At 42.7% G+C, this 20,642-nt stretch overlaps 1 protein-coding gene across 7 annotated transcripts in view; it reads right to left on the bottom strand.

Moving 5' to 3' along the window:
* FAM13A (family with sequence similarity 13 member A) overlaps positions 1-20,642 on the bottom strand; it is a 115,405-nt gene that overhangs the window by 54,480 nt on the left and 40,283 nt on the right. For 2 of the 7 annotated variants that reach the window (XM_042812183.1, XM_042812186.1), the window contains exon 1: positions 17,136-17,224. In XM_042812183.1, the coding sequence (XP_042668117.1) occupies positions 17,136-17,188 (53 nt within the window). In that variant the 5' untranslated portion in view covers positions 17,189-17,224. Of the gene's footprint in view, positions 1-2,290; positions 2,381-17,135; positions 17,309-20,642 lie in introns of those variants that run through there. The other 5 variants (XM_042812185.1, XM_042812187.1, XM_042812182.1 and 2 more) reach the window with 4 other exon arrangements.

The raw sequence follows: 20,642 nt of genomic DNA, 5'->3' as shown, positions 1-20,642 counted from the left end.
TGCAGCAGAACAGAGATGTGTTCTCAGGCTAAAATATTCTGTATTTGTGAAAGAGCCCAAGGAAACAAAGCACTTTGGTGAATTCCACAACCCCAACACTGGCTGCAAACGAGGCAGCCCATGCAGACAACTGCTGTTGTACAAACGAGAAGCAGACCAGGCACATTCCCTACTTCTATCAGATGCAAAATACAAAAACGTTTGCAATGGCTTCATTTTTCCTAGCCATCAATTTGAGCAAAGTGCAAAGCAAGAGAACCACTGGACACAAGCAAGGCCTGAGCATGTACCTGGATTCTTATCTCATACAGAAACTGACAGATGCAACTTTTAAAGGCAGCCACAGGTTTCAGCTTCACACGGCTTTTGTTAAACCTGCAACACACTGAGCTAGAGTAAACGAACTCAAATACACATTAACAGTGTTACTAATGCTCTAACTAGGAATCCAGGTTATTAAACAGAGCTAGCTGCCATTCAGAAAACACAATAATCTATTAGTAAAAAAAGAGACAATTGCTTGTGGAGAGGTTATTGGAAAATCAGGAACTCAGAGTGCAATTTAAGGTGCCTTTTACAGTGCTTAGGCAACACAGTACCTATTTAAGGAAAGCGTTCAATACATTTGGCCTTCTGCCTTTTCCTGTGCAATACAACACAAGCCTGAAGCCCTATTGTCACTCCCTCGCAGCTGGCTACACTGTCCCTTCATGTGCCATTCCACAGACATCTATATAAAGAATAAAATGACACAGTATAGTGCATATGTCTCTATACAAGCACACGATGTGACATTCAGGTAGACGGACTCACAGCTTACAGACAACGTGGTAGATCTGCTTAGGAGCCAAGCAGTGGGCACTGTGCACAGCCAGCTGTCAGTGCAGCAGCAGCTCTACCTGTCTCAAAGAACCATACAGACTGCCAAGGATCTGCCTTCCTGAAGCAGAGAAAAAGCCCCAGAGCAAGAGCCTCCTCAACAGCAAAAAAATGCACTCAACAAGGAGGAGACAATGTTCTAAGAGAAAGAATGGGGAAATGTGCAACCTGCAGAATACTGCTGGAAAGGGATTCCAGCAGCCTGTGCTTCACCTCAAAAAAAATAAAATAAAATAAATAAATGAATAAAAATTAGCTGTCGGAAGTACAGTGTACATACACTAATATACTATATTAGTATACTACACTGCACATACACTATTTCTTTTTAGCTGCAAAATCATGATAACTCTGAACCATTATTAGGTTTTAATGGGAGTCAACACAAATATTCAGTTTTGAAGCAGCATGCACTTCTAATTGATCAAGGGTTAACTCTGGCAACAACAAACCCCAAAGTGTTTAATTAAGGCTGTCTTGGGAAACTTATCTCCCCCTGGACTGAATACACGCATTTGGGAGCACGGTAACAAACACTTGTTCTGCCTCTGTGTACAGTAGCCAAAATAGTTAAAAGTATGACGTGAGCTGGCCCTGCAAATAGGCACGATGGGCTATGACTGCTTCTTTAAGACATTTAAACTGTACTTCTGTTTCCCTGTAGTCATCAACAGGGAACGAACTCTGCAACAGCATTCCCGCACAACAGACTTTCCCCACATCCATCTTCAGAGGACACCAAGATAACAACAGATTGGGCAGCAATTCCAGCTGTTATTTTACGAGTAAACAGCAACTTCACGGCTCTGCCGAAGCGGTACGGCCGTGGTGCTGAAAAGGCGTGCCGAAGCACTTACGGACCGCTTTGCAAGCTGCGGAAAGATCGGCGTTCGCCCGGCAACAGGGAGGCGTGCGTGACGCTGAGAATGAAAAGATGCATCGCAATCCACGCAGGGTCTCGCTGAAGCCCGGCAAACGCTGCCCCGGCCCTGGGGCGGCTCCGGGCGCTGCCGTGCCAGCACCTCTCCGCAGCCATCCGTTCCCGCCCGGCACACGCACAGCGCAGCTCCGCGCTCACAGCTGGTGCTGAAGGAAGGCGTGTCCCAGCGCCGGGGAAACAAAACAGCCTTCTTCCAAAAACCGAACCTCTCTGCCGTGTTTTCGAGGCGTGGACAGACCGCGCGCTACGTGTGCGACAACCCCAAGGGTTCGCGCCCCGGAGCTCCGCCGGGCCAGACCGCCCAACCCCGCGCAGCCCCACGGGGAGAGCCGCAAGCACGGGGCGAGCCGCGGGCACGCCGAGCCTCCCACACCCGCAGCCCCTCGTCGTTACGCACTCCCCCCGGCGCCTCCCTCACACAGCCACTCATTCGGCACGGCCGGCTCCCCCCGCAGCCGGCCGGACACGTACCTCTGCAGGGGCATGACTTCGCAGGCCATGCTGGCCATGGGGCTGCTCCACTGCCGCTCTGCCGGCCGCGCCCGCCCGCAGCGCCTGGCCGCGGGGAGCCGGCGGCTCGGCCCGGCCCCGGGGAGGGGCGAGGGGCCGCCGGCCGCGGGTTGGCGCTCCCGAGGCCCGCCCCGCTGCGGAGGGGCCCGGCCCGGCCCCCGCTCGCCGCCTGGCCTGCCCATAGGTGGCACAGCGCCGGAGGAGGCGAGGCGAGGCCCGCGTGAAGGACCGGGGCCTGGAAACGCCGCTGCATTGCGGCGTGGGTGGGAGAGCTGCCGGCGGGACGGGCCTCACCCCAGCCCTACATGCTCGTAGGAACGCGTGCCGGGGGGTCAAGCTCCGGGTGGCTGCGTACCCCAGTGCGGGATAAGTTGCTTGATCTCACGATACGAACGTTACAACAGTTTGGGTTATTCCTACTCTCCCACTGCCCAAAGCAGCAATTGTCTCTTTGAGCTGCTCCGCCGGCACACGCTCCTTCGCTGTATGAGAATGCTTCCTTTACCATTTGAAATTAAATGGTAGCATTGTAGAAGCAGAACTTACATTATTGATGTTCCCTGCGGGAGTGCCTCAAGAACTACTGTCTCTTAAGGATCAGTGGCTGCTGACCAAATACTGCTCTGAGTCAATGAATCAAACCATTTTGCGTGGTAGAAATTAGTGGAACACTCCGCAATGGTGTGCCACATTCCAGCTCCTCGGTGATGTAGCAGCCTTGGAAAACACACAGCAAAAAATCTGCAAGGTCTTGCACTTCAATGTTTGATGGATTCTAAAGGGGCACACCCAATGTTTTATGTTTTACCTTTGAACCTCCTCTACCCAAAAAAATCCAAGGAATCACCTTCAACTTGCTCTAGCATCAAACAAACACTTCTGCTGCTGAACAATGTTACTTTTTAGTATCAGTATTGGGGAGAATCCCAAACTGATGAGGAGGGACAAGAGAATGGAGCCTTTCACCATTTTAGGTGGTAAAAATCCAGTGGTTAATCCCCATACCAACCAGACACACCAATTTTCTAAAATTCAAGTCCATATTAAAAACCACACCCACCTCCAATGCCAGACCATGGAGGACTGGCACTGGTTTGGGGGAAAGCTGTGACAAGAGCTTAGTACCTGGACATTTATGATTTCCATACAGATGTAGGTCATGAGAACGATGCGAGAGCCACAGCAGCTTTCCAGAGAAACTGCAGGCATTCTCAGATTAACAGAAGGACATTTTGCAGGGATGTCTAACAGATCTTGTCCTTTCTCAGCAGGAGGCAGGAGCGTTCTGTATCTTCAATGGAAAAGCAGCAGGTAGCTGCAGCCTCAGAAAGCAGGGCACGGAGTAGAAACATGGAGGTCAATTGAGAAGTGGCTCTGCTTCAGTATGCTGAACTGTTTAATATTTGCTTCTGTCAGCAGGTTCACTGGGAGAAGTGCATTAGTAATGCTTCTGCCCACTGCCTCAGCACAAGCCTGTTCTGCTGCAGCACAGTCATGCCAAGCACAGCAAAGGGCCCCTTTTTTTTCTGGAAAGTCAGCAATGCTGATAAAGCACTCTGCCATCAGAGATCTGGCCTGCTCTTATCTGTGTCAATTAAATGAATATCTTCATGACTTCCTGTTAAATTAAATGTGCTGTAAGCGTGCTTAAACAACTAAAATCACGCAAGAAAGATTCTGCTCCGATAGACAAAAGTGCTTCAGTATAAAACAAAAGCACCTTGTACTGTTTCACAGTTTGATGATAAATCAAATCACTCCCTTCCTGGCCAGCCTTTTTTTATACACTCACAGTTTACAGAAGTTTATTACACTTCTGTAAACTGAATGTTACCATGAGAATGCTAATTTAAAAAAAAAACAAAAACATTTAATGAAGGACCCAGGGAGTAGAGAAGGAAGCAGGTTCTCTGGAGCAGCTTGCTGAGCAAATTCAAGTGGGATAACTCTAATAGCTGCTGTGCTCTCAGTTTATTTCCTAGCTATTTTTTTCACCTTCCATGTAACTTGCTTGTATAAATGAACTTAAAAATGACATCCACAACAAAAAATTCACTAGCAAAAAGAGGCATTATAATAACCAGAAATATTAATTTATGAATTAGCATCAGTGACAGTCAGTTGCTGGCACTGTGCTACGACAAACCAGATGCCTTGGGAAAACACTGACATTGTTCAGTGCACCCTATGCCATCAACACTGTCAAATCAACTTCCCATTCCTGTTCTCTTCTTTTGAGGTCCCCTTGATGGGCTTCCTGTTTTATCCTCTTTTTCCTTAATTGCACCTTCAGTATGGATGAAAACATCATGACAAAGTAGTATCGTAGCACAACGTTCCCTGCACACCCTCAGGCATGCAATTTCAATACCCACTAAAAACAAGGAGACCAAAAAATGAAAAATGCATCTGACAGACTTTTGGTAGCACTGCTGGTTTCCCAGGAGTGGAGAGCTCCTCTTTCTGGAGGAGCTACAAGTATAAAAGGTTCTCAGTATCAAAGGGATGAAACGTTAAGAAGTATTTTGGGGCACAAAGGCCAACCACTCGTGACATCAGTGCTACCTGCACCTCAAACAGCAGGAAGAAGCCTACAAGTGCTCATCACCTTGCATCAGTTCCCTCTGAATCTGTCACCGTGCTGAAACAGCACAGAATTCCTTACTACTTCACCTGTGCCATTCATGTGTACAGACCACAAGCAATGTATTTGTGGCACACAGTAAGCAGATAAAAGCTGTCAGAACACTGCGATCTTATCTCCAAACAATTCCATTTCCTTCTGCAGATGTTTTTATGCCAAAGCTAACTTGCCACTGGACATAGGTAAAGATTAATACCCTTCCCCCTGCCCTCTTGCGTAATTCAAACAGGATTCTCACATATGAAACCTGGGATTATGCAACATTTTGTTTGGGATTTGATTGTACTCATTAAATTTACTTTCCCATGTCAAAGACGGAAAACAAAACTTCTTCTGCAAGTTGTATGCAATTCTTATATCCCTACTGCTTGCTCAGAAAGCAAAAATTGTTGGCAGCTACAATTCACTGCAGTGGCTGTTTATGGTACCACCAAATAAACATATGGAGAATACAGCCACATACCCTTCTCCATCCCCACTGGAGGCTTTTAAACCTGGACTCATCCCAACTGTGTATCATCAGATGCTTAGAATGGAAAGAAGCCACCATTCCCATGCAGTTCTCACCCTACAGAAAATCATGCTCCAGAAAATAAAGTAAGCATAGTAGGTGACAAAATGGTCGCAGGACAGGCACAGCATCCTCTCAATGGACTCCACATTCCCTAATGTGCTTTGACTATTTCAGGAAAACAGATAACAAATGGTAATAAACATGATTAGACCTTCCCAAAATGCCAACACATGTCACTACACTTCAGCACCTGGGCAAGGCACCATCTGGATTCACACTAGTTGATTTGAAGATTTATTACCGAGATTCAAGAAAGAAAAAAAGTATATACTGGCTGGAACTAAAGATGAATAATCACCTTTCTCTTCTGTCATCAGTGAATGAACACACTTTTGGAAGGGAAGTGTCCAATCAATCATCATTATAGAAATGCTTTCTCTTCTTTCTTTCTTTTCCATACACTGCTGCACAACGAGTAACTTTCTCAGCATATAAAGCAGAGAATTTGTGACCAACAAAGTAGCAGCAGACTGGAAATATACCTGATTTAGTTAATGGATTTTATGGAGCTGTGGCTGTGTCTGCCTTCTGAAAAGCAGTTATCCCTTGGCTCACTTCACTGTCATGCACAAATTAAATATTATGAAAAAAAAAAAAAAATCTTGCCTGGTCTGATAAAATCATCAATTATTTAAGGTGCAGGAGATCTGCTCAATGCCAATGTATTCCTCCAGTACTTACTAAGGTACATTAATAATTTCCCCCTTGCAGAAACATAAAATGCAAAGCAAAAAAGCGAAGATATAAGCACATCTTAAACAGGCTAAAAATTAAAGAACATACTTTTCAAAATACCACTAATGCCACCATTTACACACCCAAGGTTGTGTCGATACAAGCATTTTTCTCTTAAAAATATCTGTGCGTACAAACAACAGGCATTACAAATGCAAAATCCTCTGGAAAACTTCCTGTAGACCAAAAGATTTGTGTGCAGATATGGAATAAGCAAGACACAAGTAAATAAAAACCATATTTGGAAACCGTAGCTTTTCATGTCCAAACAAAGCAGACAGATGATTAAATAGACCCTATCCAAAAAAGCACAGATGGGAAAAAGAGCAGGAATGGGAAGAAAGAACAACTAATCTGTCAAAAATAAAATTCAGTGAATAGGCAACCGGCAACCCTCTGAAAGTGAGTGAGTACTAACTGAATTTTCAAGGCTAGTATCCAGCCCTATCTTGCCTACTAATTGTATCAATGAACAGAAATAAAACACAAAATGATACTGGTGGTTCTGTCTGCGTGCTGTGTGCAAACTTCAATACAATGATATAGGCGTGAAATTTGGGATTAGGAATGCTCAGCATTATCAGGGGGATACAACGTCATGCTAGAGCAGCATTTCCACACAAGCTCTCAGTGAATATTTTGCTGAAGAAATTAATATCATTCATGTGTACATCAACATGGATGGCCACATGGAAAGGCTGCTTTCTTTATCTGTTTGTTATTCGTGTGGCTGCTAATGAAGGCTCCGTTCAGTTCAGGAATTCCCATTCGCAAGCAAGTTGTGAAAACCAGAAGAGTGCTCAGAGACAACCCAGAAAGGGAATGCAAAAACAAACGCCCACACATTTAGTGCTTTTCAATTAAACAGACTATGTATGCAGGCAGGAAATGTTAATATTTGAACTACCACTCAAAAGTTGAATGAGATCCATTGGCTGGAAATCAAGGATAGACAAATTATGACTAGAAACGAGACATTTTTAAACAGTGAGGACGACTAACTACTGACACAAATTATCAAACACAATGGCAAGTTCTCTACCAAGAGGAATTTTAGAACGAAGAATGGACAAAAAAGGGCTAAAACAAATGTTATATTGCAACCACAGCAACTAAATTGAGGTGGCAATCAAATTAGAATGAGCTGTGGTTCTCTCACCTGCAGAAATTATGTTGGAATTCTATTTTGTTTTCTTTTGACCCTAAAACTGTATAAATGAGCAGATTCTGCCGCCATTCATTCTCTTCAAATGAGACACGTGCTGTTAATTATGAGAACATTCTGGCACATTTTAATGTATAATCAGTCGATTTTGTGGTTTATCTGGATTCTTCCTTGGGCTTTTTAGTCAGTTAAGACAGAGTAAAAGAGCTCAATATCAGCAACAGACTGCAGACAGTTATTTAGACATCACTTATAGGGGATGAGAAAATAATGGGGTTATAGCAGACTCTATTGTCTGCTGTCAAACTAGTGGGAATCACTTTAGTTTTTCATCTCACTAAATTTTTACACATAATATGGGATTCTATGGGTATAATTAATGAGGAAGGGTGATCGTTTGGTCCTTTGTTACAGAAGTATTCCTTTAAATAGTCCAAATTATCCATTTCAAAAATCTCTTAAAAAATCCATAATTTCTACTGAAAGTATTAAATAATGAGCATAGAACACATCTCTGCTCAGCATTCTGCGCTGAACTACTGTAGTAAGGAAATGAACAGGAAAAAAAAGCAGAGTCAATGTACATACTTTTCACAGTCTCAAATGCATTCTATCATAACATTATCTAATTGAGCAAGTCGTTATGAAAACTGCTTTCAACTCCAAGGAGGAAAGGACCAGTCTCTCAAGGATGGCATCTCCATGCCTATACTAAGACTGCTCAAACTTGCTGGAAAAGGAGGAAAGTAAAAGAAGCTTCTCAGAGTTCCTCACCTGAGCCAAGAGATAAGCACATCAGCACATTTCCCACAGAACGGGACATCCCGAGCTCCCAGGAGCCCTGGGTTAGCTGCTGTGGCAGCTCTCTACTAAGCAGCAATGTCCTTTGTAAGCACTGCCACACCCACTGCCAGCCGCTTGGACTTGTTCTAAAGACTCTCTCCCCATGGGATAGCCCAGAAATTATTTTTTGGCTTCCGTCCTGGAGAAGGGGGAGGACGGGGAGCAGGTTCCTAAAGGGTTTTCAGTGAAAGCATCACGTAATGACTGGCTGTGCCAGCTAATGTGCTGTGGGAACAGGGTAAAGTGTGCTGTACAGCAGGTCAGTAGAGCCTTCCCTTGCACCTGTTAGTTTAAGTGCCAAAGCATGGAAAAGCAAGTAAACAAGCAGAAGTCTGATCTTCTATTGCATTATTTTAATGTAGGCTTTTTCCAAATCTCAGCTAATCTAATGTGTTGGGTCTTCCGAGGTATATTCAGGGTCCAGATAGCTTGCAATCGTATCTTTATTGGGGAACAAACCCCCTTTGCTATTCAAATGGGATGCTGGTTTCTTGTCAGATCATTAACACGAATTCAAGACCAAGAAGCAGCTGAGATGATGTTGGAAAGAAGGGGAGAGGCTGATGGGTTTGCAGAATGGTATGGTACTTCAAACTGCTGAGGCTGAATAAAGCACAGGAGCAGTGCTCACAATTCATGTTTGGTCAACGTGGCTTTTCACTTGACTGAAAGATAAACAACCTTCCCTGTTGGCAAGGAAGGCAGTCTGGCAGAGTTACCCTCCAAAAAACCTTCTGGAAATAACTCCTCTTCTTGGACCCGTGACATAACAGAAAGGTATCCCAGCTTTGCAAGAGTGTCCCAAGAGCCCTTCTGACACACAAGACAGGTGATAGGAAGTGATGTCTGGGCTGAGACTTGGCAAAAGAGACTGACTGGTATGGAGTGAGCTAGGTGAGAATAACATGATCTCTGTCTAGAGCTAGAAGACACATCTGCCATGAAAGCAAGAGAGATCCTGGCTAGAGGACAATTCTGACCAGGTCTATCACAGCCTGACTCCATTTTGCCTGGACAGCAGCTCTCTCAGGCCTGTCCTGTGTTTCTTTTCTGTATTCAGGTACATGTATATCAAGAGGCATGAAATATTGTTTGTGTGCAGCCTGATACAACGATGCTGGGCTCAAGCGACCTTACCAGCAGCAAAGTACATGAGATGTACCCCTCATATGCATCACCAGCTTTGCAACTAACCACTCCATATGTGCCCAAGCTGTGCAAACATGCTCCTATTCTGCTGCAGGCCAGTCTGCATAATGTTAGGAGTGGATAATGAACAGAATAAAAACGTTCAGTGTAAGTCCTTATTTAGGTATCAGAAACATCCAGAACAACATGAGAAAGGCTATAAGCTTGCAAATGTTGAACCCACCTGCACAGAGCTGGAGAAGAAGAAATCTACATTGTTCAACTCAAACACATAAATCAAGTGGAATGCTAGCAGGAGCTTAGAGGATGCTTCCCTTACTTCGTATGATGCTCACTAGCCCTGTCAGAATGATGAGCACTTGATTCAAATTTTTATTTTATCTTTATTTTTTTCCAATTTAATGCTTTCTGGATTTTTTTTTTTTTTTTTAAGGAAGCATCTATAATTGATATAGCAACATAGGAGCATTGCTCCCAACAGAGTAATTGTTTCATTGCAGTTAGGTGAGTCCTAACCCTAATGCACGACAATAAAAATGTTACCTTTATGAGCTACTAATCCCTCCCCGTGTGACTCAAAACTTCTCCATTCTGCGAGCTTGGAGACTGTGAAAGGAAGTGAGGAATCACTGGTTGAGTCTCTTGCCTCCAGCAGTCTTGACAAAGTAGAAATTGTCAGTACGTGACAGCCCTTGTAATTTCTTTGTAATCACCTAGTGGCTTCTCTTTGGAGTTATCCCTAGTGGAACTGAATTGCTTCCTGCACACACAGAATGCCAGAGAATACTTTAGTGCAAAAACAGAACTACCTTCACACTCCATCTGCAGCACTTTCAAACCAGGAGAAAGGCAAGGAGCCAATGAGAGAAAGTGCAATCTGCAGATAAGCAGTTATTCAGAAATCCCATTCCTCATAGCAGAAAAAAAAAAAAAAGGAAATCTGACCACGAAAGAGAAGAATTTTACAACACCAAACCTGCAAGCAAGATGACAAGGGCACTGAATGACATCACTACCTTGCCACCTCCAGTTTTTTCTTACTAGACAGACAGCAGACCAATTTGATTAAAAATGCGTGTGTAATGGCAAGTCACTGCTGAACTCCACCAGCCTACAGGGCAACGTGCTGAACAAAGTGTCCACATGCATGATTATTTGAGCTGAATTGGGAAATTGCAACAGCAAGCAAGCCAGGTTGAGAACTTGCTGACCTCTGTATGCTGATCTTCCTGCAGCCTGCCTGCAGGAAGTAGGCCAAGGTCCCCAGTGGGAAGCAGAACAGGAAGGAGCACCTCAAAGCTTCAGGTGACTGAAAACTGCTTGCTTTGCAAAGCTACCGGAAACGAGGCACGCTGTGATGACCTTCCTTAGCCAAACAATGCACCGGGCACACTAGGAGACAGGCTGAAGAAGCTATAGCAAAGGGAACTGCTCACTCACTGCACTACAAGTATGTAAAGCCACAGTGCAGAGGTTCCACCTTTTCCCTAGGTACTAGTAAAAGAGATAGTGACAGGTGTTTTGGTTTTGAAACACAAATACAGAAGACAAAACAATTTCCAAAGCAGGCTTACATTCCTTGTTATCCATGGTGTGTTTTTCCATAAGAGGTCACTGATCTTCTTGTTTGAAGAGGACCTCCAAATTGCCAACCCCTTCTGTACTGCAAGAACCATTAACAGGTACCAGCCTCATGAACTGAAGGGACTTCCTTATCACCACAAAAGCAGATAAGAAAGAACTGAACAAGATGACAAAATAAATAATCCTTCTGGCTGCTAGGGCAACACCTGAGATATGTGAAGGGAGGCATTTTTTTTTTTTTACTCAGGGAGAATTCAGGTTATTCCTCAATAACTGAACTTACAGTAGTCCCTTTCTGGTTTCTAAGGCTGCTGAATGCTGTCCCAGGAAATGGGAAAAGCTAATACACTTTGCTTATCAACTGAAAGAAGTTTTTTTCCCTATATGTTTTATGGCATTTAAGAGCTGCTTTTTATACGTATCAGTGGTCAGGACCTTTGGCTTATGATTCTTGCTGCTTCCAAAATGAACTTCTACTTCTGTAGCAAGGTCAGGGGATCAGATGCAAGATGTTCTCCATCCCACAAACCATTATTTGTCACCAGATAAATCTCGTATACAGAGGCAGAAATAAAATGACATAAATAGGAAGATACCTAATGGGTAAAGCCTAATCTAAATCAGTAACCTGTGCAGGGTGCAAATACTTGAAAAAGTAAACTGAAATCCACCCAGGTGACTTGCATGGGAAAAAAATCGACATAATTACATGTTCCTGTGTCTGTCATTACATGGACAGCAGAGAAGAACTGAGGAAGAGCTGACACCACACCCTGACTCACCACTCACAGTCACCTACCTTGGAGAGAAACATAAATCACACGTCTTTGTGGCTGTGTTTTTAGAAAACTGAAAGCTTTTCTTAACAACTCATTATGTAATACAGTTCCTAGTGCCAGCATCTCACAATGCAAGAAAGAATGGAATTGATTGCACAGGAGGGTGGAGACAAACGTACTTTTAAAGTTAAATGAGTCACCTTGGAAAAACTAACTCAACACAACCTAAGGAGAGAAAGGGACAAACAGCACTAAGACCTTACAGTGAAAAAGTCCCCAGTGAGGGGCCAGAGCAGGGTGCACCAGAGACTGCTGCTAAGCCATCTAGAAGGTAACCGCTCTCACCACTTCCCCACCAAACTCACTCTAGACTTTCGTTGCTTTCCTGAGCAGTTTTCTCGAAGAATCTGGGTCTTTCAGAAGGCAGTCCTGTGTGTCTGTTGGCTGCAATCCTGTATGTATGTAAACCTGGCAGCAAGGCTCCCGAGTGATAAGGCAAATTATTACTTTGGATAGGGACTGAATGTACTGCCATGACAGGCTGCAAAAACCCCAAGCCTAAACAAAAATAGTCGGCTAAACAAACACCAGCCCCCCTGCTTGATTTTTTCTGGCAACAACAGGAACCCAAGTTCTTATCACATGCCAGAGAATAATGGTACGTTTTGGCTTGCCTTGGTTTTAAACCGCAGCTGCTAAAAGGAAAGCCAGCAAACAGGGAAAGTGTTTATAGTAAGCACAAACTTCTCAGTGTACAAATACATGTGTTTTCATACCTCAGCTAATTAACAGCTAGAACATGCAGTCTCATAAAGAAGAGGGCACAGCAAGTGTACACAAACCCACCCTTAATTTTAAGGAGGACAACACAGCATGGGATCAATGCATTTGCAGAACACAGGCCAGATATAAGCATCTTTGTGAACAAAAGGTTGATGTAAACATATGTCTCAAAGAATCCACACATGCTAGTAAGCCAACAAAGGTTATCTGTGCTGGCAAATCTCGTTGCAGCTGTGTCTGCAGTTGCAAACAGGAATTTATGATCTTTGGCACATAAAGAGAAGGCTAGAAGGTACTGGAGAAGGCAGATTGTTTACTGAATGGTTGCAGTGGTTGTTCTAGTGCTTCAGCTCCCACAATCTGCACAGTGTTTTTCACAAAGTTTGTCCGCCATACACACACTGATTTCACAGCACCCGGTGATTACCAGCAAGGTAAGGTATGTGGTAGCACTCCTTAGATCAATTATTACACCTAGGGAGCATGCACAGGGCCCAACAACGTGACAAACAGCAGGGTACCCTCCCACAGATAAATCCTCCTTGAAAACAGTACCAGGCCTGCTCCATTCCGTGCAAGAACGCCAGTATGTAGCAAAGCCCATTTTAGCACCCCTTCTGTGGCAAAAATATTAGGGCAATGAAGACAAAAGTCTGTAGACAGCAAGCGCCTGTCACTTCTGAGCCAGCACTGGGAAAGCCATTTCATCTTGCCATCAGCAATCTCTTGCCTTGCACTTGGTCTGCAGGAAGCCTCCTGCCTAAAAGCTTTCACTATTCTTTGCTGTTAAATGAATTGTAGCATGAAAGGCTAAGAGCGCTGTTTGTAAGAGGCCCTCCTACCTTTGTATTCACTTAAATCTTAATGTATCCTGAAATAAAATACATTTGAACTTCTTACTCAAAGTACTGAAGTTTTAGCACCTCTAGGCACACAGAATCATAAAATCATCATAGAATGACTTGGGTTGGAAGGGACTTCAAGGATCATCAAGCTCCAACCCTCCTGCCACACGCAGGGCCACCAACCTCCCCATTTAATACTAGACCAGGCTGCCCAGGACCCCATACAACCTGGCTTTTAACACCTCCAGGGATGGAGCACCCACAACCTCTCTGGGCAGCCTGTTCCAGTACGTTACCACTGTCTTGGTGAAGAACTACCCCCTCATTATCGAACTTAAATCTTCCCTCCTTTAACTTAAAACCATTTCTCTTTGTCCTGCCATTATCTACCCTTGTAAAAAGTTGACTCCCCTCCTGTTCATAGGCTCCCTTTAGGTACTGAAAGGCTGCAATGAGGTCAGCCCACAGCCTTCTCTCCTCCAGGCTGAACAAGACCAGCTCCCTCAGCCTGTCTTCATAGGAGAGCTGATCCAGCCCTTCAATCATCTTAGCAGCTCTCCTCTGGACCCTCTCTAACAGCACCTTGTCTTTGTGGTACTGGGGGCCCCAGATCTGGACACAGTACTCCAGCTGGGGCCTCATGAGGATAGAGTAGAGAGAGACAATCACCTCCCTGTCCCTGCTGGCCACCCCTCTTCTGATGGAGCCCATGATATCATTTGCTTTCCTAGCTGGAAGAGCACACTGCTGGCTCATGTTAAGCTTCTCGTCCCCCAGGACTCCTAGGTCCTTCTCTGCAGGGCTGCTCTCAAGGATTGCTCCTCCCAGTCTGTCTCTCCTATCCCTTCTTTTTTTTCTTCACTTAATCTTCTGGGATTTCCTCTAAGACTGTCTCCAAGTTTTTGCTACTACATAATTAGCCGTTTCCGTTTCGCACACAGCTATAATAATGTAATTCTCAAGAGATCACATGCATCATGTTTTAGTGGGGGTTATGGGTACATACAATTACTCTACCTATTCTGCTCAAAAAGCAAACAAACTCAAAACAAAAAAACAACATACCAATTTTATAATATTATTTTCTTAAGATCAAGTAATAAGCAGGAGACAGATCTTACGATTTAGAACACATCTTGACTGCAACTGATATTTCTCATATTTCAAATGACAACAGCATTATCAAAAATTTCTGCAGTGAGGAATATCATGCCTGTAAAGAGGCATAATGCATCTCTTTCAACATTAATACAAAGATAAGCCATTCTAGAAGATATAGTTGCAACTGTAGCTGCTACTTACTATACAGAACACCTTTCTAAGGTCAGCTGTATAAAACACATGCAGAGAGACATTATAAATAGTATTAATCATTACTAAACAACTCGAACTCTCATTTTCTCCCGGTATACCTATTCCCTAACATCAAATGAAAGTGACTGAAAATGACAGACCTGTTACAGTTATTGCTGGGGAGGGCCTTATAGGCCTGTGTGTGGTTGGTTCCTTACTTTTAGCAGGCTCACGGGTGTAAAGGTAGAGTTCTGCATCTACTGTTCTGTTGTAACCCTTCATCCCCTTCTAACCCACCCATATCATGGTATCTGAGCTCAGAACAGGAACAAACCACAAGCATTTTCACGAAACAGCAAAAGATTATCATTGCCAAGAACAACCTTTATTCTTTTCTAACAAAGATCGTACGATAATTGAGCAGATACAGTCATTTCACTAAAACGTATCTGATAATTACATATAATTACACAATGATAACATTTATTTAAGAACTGCTAGTACCTTGTGACAGAACCCCCCCAAGACTAGCAGTATGTTTGCAAAGCACTGTATAGTTTAGATCAGATGTCAGAGTCCTTCTGCTGAAAAGGTGAAAACTAATGTAGCTTTGCACTGAAACATAACTAGATAATATCATACAGTAGCTTAGATTTCACAGGAGAGGCACAAGACTGCCAAAAGCACATTTAAAACCACTCCTCGTGTATTATTGCATTACATTCGCTCCAGGGAATCAAGGTTTTGGATGCACAAACATCTTGCCCCCCCCAGTTCTGTTAGAGACCTCTCTCCACTCTTCCTCATAGGAGTGGAGTGATTAAGGGCCTCCTCCTCTGCAGCTTGTCCTATTCCATAACTTACTGTCCTAGACTTAGATAACAGTCTAGATAACAATAGATAACAGCAAGCACTACCTATTTCAGCAGTAGCAGCAGATCACTGAGAGAAAAGTACTAGAAGCTAACAGCAGTGCAGATGCAAACTCAACCCAGTTAGATAAACACACAACCGTGATACGGGATGGGGATGCCACACTGTCCTTGAACAACATGGGATTACAAGACAATTACTTTTTACAGCTTATTGATCTCCCAGGTAGAATTAGAGATCCAGATATCTTTCATTCTGAGGACCGAGCACAGAAACCGTCAGCTTTTGCCTACTTAAAAGACATTCCATTTGGTAGTTGATGTCCCGTGCCAGTATCAGTCCAACTATCCCCAACTTCAGCAGTACACTTATAAGGAGGAATATCTGACAGGAAAGTATGAATTCTTACAATGAACCACCTCCTTTGGCAAACATTCAACTGAAAGAATCTCACTTTTTTGAGACACTTCAAGAAGTCATCAATACTTTCCTAAACATGAGACTCAGCAGTCTTTTGTTTCACCTCTCCAGTGCTTCATTTCCCTTTACACCTCACAATACACAGTGGAGTGCTGAGAATTGCACACCATCTCCTGCTTACTTAGTGAAGCCACTCAGTTACGTGTCTGGCAGCACTGTCACTGCTTTGTGTTCTGCTCTGGTATGGAGAGACACCGCAGTGTCATGTTTCATGACACATACATAACTCTACTTCCCACATTAGGCCAACCTCATATTTCAGCAGCATACAGCAATTTCCCACAGTAACATGAATCCTTGATGTTCTACACTAGACACAAGAGGAAAGGGAACTAAATACTCAATTCATTACCCCGAGAACAATGAAAAGATACTGGTTAATCTGATGTTCAGAAAAGAATTCTACAAGAAATCTAATTGTCAGTCACTGTTCACCTCATTGCCAAAATGTCATCAATCAAAACTGATCACGATGTGTTACACGGACTTTGAAAGACATTTTTAGACAGAATAGATGCTCTATAGACACACTTCTATTTTCTGTCCTGTCTGAACAACTCCAGTACATCTAGAACACCATTCTTGTTAGCAAGATAAGCCCCTCTAAAACCCCTTCCCTTCTTGGATTGAGAACGGGAACAAATTTAGCTTTCTGCTAAGACTTAAACCAGGCAGATCAAACACATTTAAGTGTTGATAGAAGACATCTATGTTTTGGTTGGATCTTGTGCCATTCTAGTATCTGACTGGATCTTCAGTGCCATTTCTAGTATCTGACTTTAGCATGTCCTACCCTCCTTCACTAATCAGGTCACCTGCATACGAATGTAAATTTATATTGGAAAGGCAAAAAAGCATACACCCAGCTTTGTTAGACACCTGGTGGAATGCGTACTTCCACAGAGACACACGTATTATTTTGCCTTACACCACACCATGCTGACTTTGTGTGCATCAATGGAAAAAAGCGTGTTCAAAACTCTCAGACTGGAGGTGCAGCTACAGAATAAGGAAACAAATACAAAGCCAAAAAAAAAAAAAAAAAAAAATAGCACTAACCTGAAGAAAAACGCACCACTGTTAACAAAGGAGATTTCATCTGTTAAATCCATCTCCCTCAAACATGAACTACCGTCTGTTAATCGGAGGCTGACCTGAGGTGTTCCAACTGACAAGCCTGGTTGCGGCACTAGGTGTGTTCGACTGGATCCTTCCCTTGTGGACTTTTTCACCTACAGAAGCAAAGAAAGAGAAAATTGAAACAGAGCAGCCTCTGTAGATAAGCTCTAACAGGAAGATAATCCCTACTGGTGTGCAAACAGCAAATAAGACAAGTTACAAACCAATGATATTAAATGCACATAAATCAAAAGTTCTGCTTGTTTAAAGACTATCTAAAGAAAAATAAATACATGCCTTTGAAAGAATAAGAGTAAAGGTGAAATAAAGTAAAGAAAGGCAAGTAAAGTTGTTTCCTGTATCACAGAATATGAACTAGAAATACTCTCATTGTATCTTCATCACTTGACACCAACTAGATAAACAGAAGGTAAAAGAATCTTAAGACGTCTTCCCATTTTAAAAAGGAAGTTGATACTAATACTTTAGAGGAGAATTTCTGAAGATGTGGACTTCATATGTTGATGATCTTCGTGGATGCTGCCAGAACATGGCAGTTATAGCTGGGCTTCCTACATTTCAGATGAAGTTCCCAAGCATTGGGCCAGAGCTCTTCCCTCCAGTGGAAGTGTGCAAAACCAGAGAGCAGATGGTGCTGCATTTTCCAGTATCAGCAGCAGAAAGAGGGCATGTAGGGGAGGAGAACAAATTCAGCAATCTGCCCCTAATACACTGTTCCAGCTTTTGGCACTCTGTGGTTTTGGGCTTTCTTTATTGGAAGTTGAGCCTGGTTTACTGTGTTTAACAGTCAACATTGGACAGATCCTTTGTGATTATGTCCAAATTTCCCCAGGTCCACTTACATCTTCAGCCTATGCAGGATCCTCATCTGGGAGTTTCACATCTTAATACATTGATTAATAATGAAAAAAACAAACAAAAAACCACAAACTACTTTATTTCAAATAGAATTGAAGTGCTGCGGAAAGATTATCTGTTTCTATGAGAATTTGAAAACACTACTCCAAACCCACATTCTTCATATGATTTTTGACTTAAAAAAAACCAACCCTATCACTACTCCAGTAGTAGTCTAATCATTTTATATACTTTTTCACTTCACAGAAGTCATACTGATGCCTTTGATCCATTATGCTGCTTTTCTCTACACATTTTCATTTTGGCTAAATCCTTTTTGAAAAGAGGTTTCCAGAACTGAATTTTATATATAGATAAATCACAGATTTATTTATTTTATTGCAATGCATCTTTTTTTCCTTTCATTACTATTGACTGAGCTTTGTGAAGTTTCCATAGCATCAAGTGCTCTTTTCTGAAAAAAATAATCAAACTGGGGCTCATCAGTATGTACATCGATATAATTTTTGGGTTTTAAGACAGCAGTTAGCATCTAGTGATGGAAATTCACTCATTTTTTCATCTAACATGGGGCTCCTTAAAAGCCCTCCATAAGTTCCTGTAGCCAGCTCTAAATTTCCCCTGCTTTGAATAATTTTCTGTTATCAGCATATTCAGCCACTTCTTTGCTCACTGTTAGAAAGGTTGAAAAGTAGAAATTCCATCAAATATCCTCGAGAAACTTCACAGACAATCCCTCTCTGCTGAGAGACCGTTTATTTTTATTGCTTTCTAATTATTAATCTGTAAGACTTTCCCTCCAACAGCATGAGAACTCTGCTTCTTTAAATGCTTTTGACAATCTTATCAAAACCTTTGGAAAGATAGCATTATACAGGCTGCACTTAAACACATGCTTACTGCTTTCTATGCGACAATTCTTTTTTCCCCTCTGAACAAGTAAGGCTGGTGCCTTCTGATACCTATAATTACCCATTTGTGTACTAATTTTTTTGCAATTTCTACAAATCTGGATAGTAATCAAGTCTTTTTGGAACATTCTTGAACCCTTTGCGTTACAACCTTACCATAAGATCTTTTTTTTAGAAATCTGTTTTCTGTCAATAATCTACCACCCTGTTGCCTGTATTGGTCACTGGCTGATGACACCACAAGAAGTGGATGCACAGCTTGCAGATACCAGGCTGTGACTCTCAACTGCAAGCAAAAGGGATGCCGTGGTTTAAGAGTGGGAGACAATGTCATGGAGCAAAGGAGGCAAACTGAGGCTACCAAACTGGTCATGCTGACCATGGGCCAGCAGTGTGCCATAATAAAGCAATCCATGATCAGCAAGATGGAGAGCTGCTGAAAAGCAGAGGGTCCTAAGACAGGGCACAAGAGAAACCACACTGTGCCCCTGGCTATGAGCAAGCAGAGCAGAGAAAGAACTAATCCTGCACTACCCTTTTTGTACCACTGCAGTAAATATGTGGATGTAAGCAAAAGAGACAACTTCTACAACATATCATATGTGACAGCTCTGACTGAAGACTGGAAGGCAGCAGAAAGCCAGCCACTCCCCCATGAGCATATCATATATGCATACTGATTTCAGCAACACAGTTAAGAATGCTAAATGATTTTGCTACCAGGTGTTGTATTTATACCCAGCAACAAGTGCTAGGAAACTGGTAACATCTACCAAACAGCATGAATCAACTTCCCTCCCTGCAAACTCTTCATTTCTTTTGAACTATGCACTGATTTACTCACACTGGGGAATTCCACAAAGACATAAAACTACTTACTATTCCAAAATAGTAAGTAAGCTCTGAAAAAAAAAGTTTTGGTAGAGTCTTCAATTCTGCTCACCTTCCAGCAGAAAAGACAATTTGGATACAAGCACTTCCTCAAGAAGACACATCAATCACATACAAGATCTGCAGGAAAATTCTGCTTGAAAGATTAGATTCAAATTTAAGACCAGCACTGTGTTTCTAGGGCACACCAAAATTAATAAGAAGTGGAAGGAAACACTATTTCTGTTCTCCATTCCAGATGACCTATAAGCTAGTATTTTGCAAGTCTTGGCTTACAAAATTATAGCACTGTAGTTACGTGCCTAGCAATATATCCTACAGGTAATCATAGAATCACAGAATGGCCTGGGTTGATAAGGACCTTAAAGATCATCTAGTTTCAACCCCCCGCTATGTGCAGTCTTGCTAATCACTAGACCAGGCTGCCCAGAGCCACATCCTGCCAGTCCTTGAATGCCTCAAGGGATGGGGCTTCCACAACGTCTCTGAGCAGCCTGTTCCAGTGCATCACCACACTCTGAGTGAAAGTGATACTTCACATCTGAACTACAGTTACATATGCTTCCCTTCTGTGCAAAATTGTTTTCAGTTGCATCAATATAAAAATTCATGCAGAAGAAATAATTGAACAGAGTTATTCAGCCTATGTATTAAAAGTTAAATAAATAAATAAAATTAAATAATATCTGTAAGTTATGTTTTGAATGCTTATTAACAACAAGAAATAAGAATGTTCACTACCTCATGCTTATTTTTGGTGAGACTG

The sequence above is a fragment of the Centrocercus urophasianus genome, unplaced genomic scaffold, assembly GCF_019232065.1.
Source record: "Centrocercus urophasianus isolate 14NV4802_14NV808 unplaced genomic scaffold, USGS_Curo_1.0 seq_13, whole genome shotgun sequence".
Taxonomy (NCBI): domain Eukaryota; kingdom Metazoa; phylum Chordata; class Aves; order Galliformes; family Phasianidae; genus Centrocercus; species Centrocercus urophasianus.
Note: the sequence above shows the minus strand (reverse complement) of the source record. Positions and strands in the feature narration are given on the sequence as shown.